Source organism: Galendromus occidentalis, unplaced genomic scaffold (assembly GCF_000255335.2).
Source record: "Galendromus occidentalis unplaced genomic scaffold, Mocc_1.1 scf7180000077299, whole genome shotgun sequence".
NCBI lineage: Eukaryota > Metazoa > Arthropoda > Arachnida > Mesostigmata > Phytoseiidae > Galendromus > Galendromus occidentalis.
Window position 1 is genome coordinate 1 of NW_003805287.1, and position 6,763 is coordinate 6,763.

The 6,763-nt window shown below is 50.8% G+C and overlaps 1 protein-coding gene across 1 annotated transcript; it reads left to right on the top strand.

Moving 5' to 3' along the window:
• Positions 1-96: 96 nt before the first annotated feature.
• On the top strand, positions 97-3,694 carry LOC108864099 (uncharacterized protein K02A2.6-like; the record flags this gene model as incomplete). The annotated part of the gene is made up of 3 exons (XM_018639064.1): positions 97-2,666; positions 3,234-3,390; positions 3,508-3,694. Coding segments are annotated over 3 exons (2,914 nt in total), but the record flags the coding sequence as incomplete, so codon positions are not given.
• Between the last annotated feature and the right edge of the window lie 3,069 nt (positions 3,695-6,763).

Consider the following 6,763-nt stretch of genomic DNA (forward strand, 5'->3'; position numbering starts at 1 on the left):
TAGGAGGTGAAAGAGTTGTCGTGGCAAGTAGAGTACGGGGGCGGAATGTTGTTTGTTGCCCAAGTGTCTCGTCGACGAGCTTCTCAAAACGAACAGATCGGCGAAGTTGCACAGTTCGAAGACCAAACTAATCTCCTACTTTAACGACGAGCACATGACGACCGAGTGTGTTCACCTTCCAATCGCGTACAAGTCACAGGAATTGGTGGAAAAATTCTTTGTGGTGACTTCGAGTCTGCTGCCGACCATCAGCGGCGACACAGCCGAAGCACTGGGTCTGATCCGACGAGTCCGAGCAGTAAGTGAGGATAAAGACAAAACCAGGTGGATGGAACGCTTTCCCGAAGTGTTCAGAGGGCCCGGCACGATAAGAGGAGCTGAGGTGAAGTTGAAGTTAAAGGAAAACTACGTCCCGGTGGTGAATCCGTGCAGAAAAATTCCAGTCTCGCAGGAGAAGGCCGTGAAAGAAGAAATCGCGAGAATGATCAAGAACGGGGTCGTTGCAAAAGTGAACACGCCGACGGAGTTTGTCAGCAATATTGTGGTGGTTCCGAAGGCTCACGGCCGGATCAGACTTTGTCTCGACCCCCAGCATCTCAACAAGGCGCTCCAGCGTGGGCCACACCCCACAAAGCGGCTGGAGCAGATCCAATGTAAGATGGCTAAGGCTGCATATTTCACGACGCTCGATGCAGATGAAAGCTTCTGGCAGCTCAAGCTGGAGACGGCTTCATCATATCTGTGCACATTCATCACCCCGTTCGGCCGGTATAGATTTCTGAAGGTTCCCTACGGAATAACGACAGCAAGCGACGAATTTCAGAGAGTCACGGACGAGATCTTCGGCGACATGGACGGCGTGATCCCTTACATCGATGACATAATAATCTGGGGTGAGACAAAGGAACAGCAACAGGAACGGGTTGAGGGAGTGCTGCAGCGATGCCGAGAAATCGGTCTTGTCCTCAACCCGAGTAAATGTCATTTCAACAAGACGTCGGTGAGGTATCTCGGGCACATTGTTAGCAGAAATGGATTCCGAATAGACCCTGACAGAATCGAGCATATCCAGGCCTTCGAGACACCGAGTGATAAGAAAGAGCTTCAACGTTTTCTTGGCGTTGTCAATTTCGTTGGAGGTTTCATCGAAAACATGTCCGAAAAGACAAAGCCTCTCAGAGATCTGGTAAAGGACGATGTGGAGTTCCTGTGGACAAGTGAGCAACAAAAAGCGTTCGAGGTCTTGAAAGAAAGCTTGACGAGGGCACCGGTGCTGCGTTTTTTCGATCCTAGCCAACCGGTGGTGCTGAGCGTAGATGCTTCTGAATTTGCTGTGGGAGCGGTTTTGCTCCAGGACGGTAGGCCGGTCGCCTACAACAGCAGGGCGCTCTCAGCGGCGCAACAGAAGCTCCCGCAGATCGAGAAGGAAATGATAGCGATCGCTAACGGATGCTCGAAGTACCACTACTACATTTTCGGCCACACGGACATCACGGTAGAGACGGACCACAAGCCTCTTGAGAGCATATTCACAAAGGCTTTCGAGAAGGTTCCTTTCAGTCTTCAGCCGTACTGGCTATCATTGCAGAAGTACGGTCTGAGGGTCAAGTACAAACCAGGAAAAAAGATCCCCGTGGCGGATTTCCTGTCCAGAATACGGAACAACAAAGAAACGGTGGACAGTGCAAATATGAAGGCAGTGGCATCCATAGCAATATCTGACGAAAGGTTGGCGGAATACGTGAACGACACCGACAATGATCCTGAGCTAACCGAGCTCAAGAACATGTATCAACGTGGCTGGCCAAATGATAAGAAGGAGGTGCCTGAGAAGATATGGCGATTTTGGCCATACAGAGACGAGATCCATGTTTACAAGGGTCTCGTGTTGCGAACCGGGCGAATCATCGTACCTGCCAACCGACGAGCAGAGGTCCTCGATCAGCTCCATGCATCACATCGAAATGCGCAGAGCATGCAGAGAAGAAGTCAGGGCTCCATATACTGGCCCACTATCCACCGAGACATTGAAATACGAGTACAAAACTGCGAGGGTTGCCAACGCGATCATCACCGGATTCCCAAAGAACCCCTCATCTCGAGTAAGATCCCGACATACCCGTGGCAAATCGTAAGCGCGGACATCTTGCACCACGAGGGAGAAAACTATCAGGTCATTGTTGACCACTACAGTTTTTTCTGGGAAATCACGCGTCTGCCGAGCATGTCGGCGAGCGCCGTCATAAAAGCATTGTGGGAAGTATTCCAGAGACACGGCTACCCCGAGGTGTTCCGGTCAGACAACGCGACGCAGTACGTAAATGACGACCTGCAGAAACTTTTTCGCAGGTTCGACATTTCACATAGGACCAGCAGCCCGCTCTACGCTCAAAGCAACTCTATGGCCGAGAGGGCTGTGCAGGAGGCAAAAAGACTCTTAAAAAAGGTCAAATACGGAACTCCAGATTTCTACAACGCTCTGCTCGAGGTCAGGTCGACCCCGAGAACAGAACTCTTGAAATCGCCGTGTCAGCGCCTAATGTCGCGGCAACCGCGAACTCTGGTACCAACACTCAAGTCGCAGCTACAACCACGCGTCGTGAAACCGGAAATCGTCCGAAAAGAGCTCCAAAAAATTCGAAAACAGCAAAAGAAAGAGTATGATCGTACAGCACACGACCGCAGCCCTCTGAGAGCCGATGAGAAAGTGAGAATCTTAGACCCGAAGACAAAAAATTGGAACGCCGGGAAATCGTTGTAAAAGTGTTGAACGTGCCACGGTCTTACGAAGTGAAGGACTTAACAAACGGAGGGATGTACCGAAGAAACATGAGCCATCTGCGAGCACAGGCACCACCGACCCGGAAGCTCGAATCCCGGCTCCCGCAACTCATACCGACCAGGAAAACCCCCTTAATACGTCCGAAAAAGAAAGTCAGAAACTCCGATCACCCCACGGCGCTCTGAGAGAATTCGAAACCTGAGTGATCTTAAACGCAACCGCTATTCATAAATATTGTTCATAACCGCGGATGTGATTAGCACTCGAATAACTAATAAGATGTAAGCAAACAAAAAATAATTCCATTAAGATATGGAGGATGTAGGATTCCTATCTAGCGCCATCCTGACAGCGCCATCTGGCTTCGCGCCCAATTGTGGAAACAATAATGAACCCCAGTTCCGGTAACGAACTCAAGTATCCGCGTCATCATCTACATTTCTCGAGCCAGACAAATACCAGCGTTACCATACTGAGCTCATGAAATTCGTTGACGAAGGATTCGCGGTCGAGATCCAGAACCTCGAGCCGGCGGAGTTCTCCGCAGTCGATGGCTCCGATTTTACGCCTCATCCCGAGGTGGTGACGTCTTCCAGCGGCAAGGAGAAGTGGCGGATTGTATTTGACTGCTCAGCAAAACAAAAGGGAGCCACGTCATTGAACGATCATTTACTTCCCGGTCCGAATCTCAACCCCGACCTTGTCTCCTTCCTTCTCAACTCCAGGTCGCACCCGATCGCCTTGTCCACCGATATTCCGCGTGCCTACATGAGGATCGCGGTCAACGCAACGGATCAGCCGTTCTTCCGTTTCCTATGGCGGGCCCCCGGATCGAGCGCGATCAAGACATTCCAAATGGTGCGTGTCACGTGGGGAGTGTTGGAACTAAGTCCAAAGCTAACTGTTTTATGATCGAACTTCGGGAGTTTCTAGGAATGAGAGCGGCGTCAGTTGCTTACGCATACGCTTACTCGGCTCGAGTGCGCGCATTAATTCTTCGAGTTGAACGATACCTCTTATCAGGGTTATTGTCTACCGCAGCGGGCTTTCCTAAGAATTATTTAGATTACAGCACAAAGTCAAATATTTGTTCGTCTCAACACTTCCTCCACAAATCTTTTGGCTGAACGCCGATCTTATCTCTTAAAAATTGAAAACGTGTCTTGTCCAATGGTTTCGTAAATATATCAGCGGCTTGATTAAGACCTTCGATGTGTTTCACAATCAGGTGCCCCTCTAAGAACTTTTCTCGAACGAAGAAATGCCTGGTCTCAATATGTTTCGTACGTTTATGGAACTCGGGGTTCTTCGCGAGCTTCACTGCACTGGCATTATCAACGTATAGAGTCACAGATCTCGTGTCGTTTTCACGGATAGAATCGAGCTCTTCTCGGAAAGCATCCATCCATTTTTCCTTCTCTGCGCTCTTCATGGCCTCGTCGTACGACGTGGGACAGAACGTCAGAAGTGCGAAATCCTCTGCGGAGTATCTTGACGGCAGTTTGGACACGCGGGTACTTCTCCTCAGACCCACGTTGGTCTCATCAGCTCGAATGCTTTGGGAGTCCTCCTCACTGTCTCCCGGAGGCACCGTGTCGGAATCCGGTATATCGTTGAGAGCATTTTGCTCATCCCGAGCACTCATCTCTTCACCGGCTTCCCGAGGAGCCGCTGAGATTTCCAAGGCATCCTCGAACTCTCCGTCTGATTCCGCTTGCGTTTCTCCATCTTGAGTCTTCTCCGAGGACGTTGTCTCCGTTGTGGCGGCCTCGAGCTCATTCGTTTGACCGTGAACATGTTTGGTCTCTATCTCGACATGATTGATATTGTCTCGACTATTGCAGGTGATCTCGTTTTTGAACCTTACATGACGTGTGCAGACGATTCCATTTAGGGACGGAACCCAGACTCTGTGACCATCAAAGTCAATCACGTATCCCACGACGAATCCCAATCCTCCCTTGTCATCAAACTTCCTCCGGAAGCGATCTTCGGTGAAGACATAGCATTCAGTTCCGAATATTCGGAGATGACCTATGCTGCTGACTTGTCGTCCATACCAGAGTTCGAATGGCGACTTGCCGTCGACGGACGACAAAGGCAGCTAGGTTCAAGAAACACACCGCTGTGTTGCACGACTCGGTCCAGAGGGATCTGGCCAATTCCGTTGAATTCAGCATAGACCGCGCGGCTTCGACGACAGTGCGGTTCTCTCGCTCAACGGAACCATTCACTTGAGTTGTATAAGGAAGGCAGATCAGCGGTCGGATTCCGTGCCTGGAAAGTAGCTGAGACACTCTTGAATTCACGAATTCGCTCCCACCATCGCTCCGGAATGCCTTGACTGTATGTCCGTCAGTCCTCGCCTCGTTTAGGAAAGTTTCAAGCGACTCGAACACTTCGCTTTTGTTTGTCATGAAGAAAACTCGGCGGAACTTACTATAGTCGTCCTTGAAACAGACAAAGTATCTCGAGCCTCCGACCGACGAGACCGACATCGGACCGTTTACGTCGGCGTGAATCAGCTCCCCGACTTTGTTGCTCTGACTTGGCCGAGACCTGAAGGGCAATCGATGCATCTTACCAACGGCACAGCCGTCGCAGAAGGTGTCAGTCTTCGTCGGTAGTCCGATTCCCATTTTCTTGAGGACTTCCCTCACGTGTTGTTTATTCTGATGTCCAAGCCTTTCGTGGTACACCTGAAGAACATCTCTCGAAGCCAGAAGACTGATCTCCTCCGAGCCGAACGGGATGGTTCGGATGTCCAACACGTACAATCCTCCTTGCTCATGTCCCTGTGCCTCCAAGCCACTGCCTTCTATTGGCCGAATCGTGACGGAGCTTTCAGTGATTGTCGTCGCGTAACCGTTCTTCACCGCAGCTTTCACTGAGAAAAGGTTTACACTTGCTTCCGGAACAAACCAGACGTTCAGAAGCTCTCCTTCGACCCAGCGATCGCCGCTGCGCAGCTTTATCCCGATCGACCCCTCACCCAGGGCTTCCATGAACATGCCCCTCTTACCGAGGTACATCTGCTTCGGAAGATCGAACGTAGTATACGTCTTGAAGCAGGTGTTGCCATTGGTGATGTGGACAGACGCTCCACTGTCGCAGATCCACTGGTCTTTGTATTCTTCGCCGATGCACGCATTGAAGGCATTGCACAGGAAACCTGTCTTATTCGTTGTCTCTGTCGGCGATGTACACTCGGCTGCCCAGTGGCCCAGTTTGTGACACTTCCTACAGGGGAAACGTTTCTTCTTCTGCGAAATCCTGCTTTCTCGCTGTGCTGAGGCATTCGGCTGCTTAGGCTTCCCCGGTTCGCTGGCCGCGAATGCCTGACCCTCTCGATTTGAATCCCTCATCTCGATGTTGCACAATTTTTCCATCAGCAGATTCACGGTTTGCTCTCCGGACTTGATTGTTTCCCACACTACCTTGAAGTGGTTGAAATCTTTCCCCAGAGTAGACAGAACACGACCGACGAGGATTCTCTCCGAAAGCTGATTCTCCATGTGCTTTTCCAGCTCCAAATTCAGATCGACCAACAATTTCTGAAGATTCGCTATGTGCATTGCCATGTCCTCAGCTTCATCCCGCTGAGCCCGGAAGAACTGTTCGATCAGAGAGTCCAGCCGCTGAGTGGAGCTTCTCTCGAATCTAGCACATAGTCTCTTCCATATCTCGCTCGCTGAGCCACAGGTGAGCACGAGTTTTGCAGTAGACTTCCCGAGAGCGTTAGTGATCATGTTCATCGCCTTCGCATCTCTCATTATCCACTTCTGCAATTTTTCCGCATCAGCGGCTTCGGGCTGAGGCTCCGAGCCATCCACGACGCTCTGCAAGGCATTCGCTCTGAATGCCAATCCGAGTTGCCACCTCCACTTCGGCCAGTCATCCGCATTGTTCAGCTTTTCCACAATGATTTTGACCTCATCTGTCGAGCCCATTTTTCTCTCGGACTGAGTTCGGATGATTCGT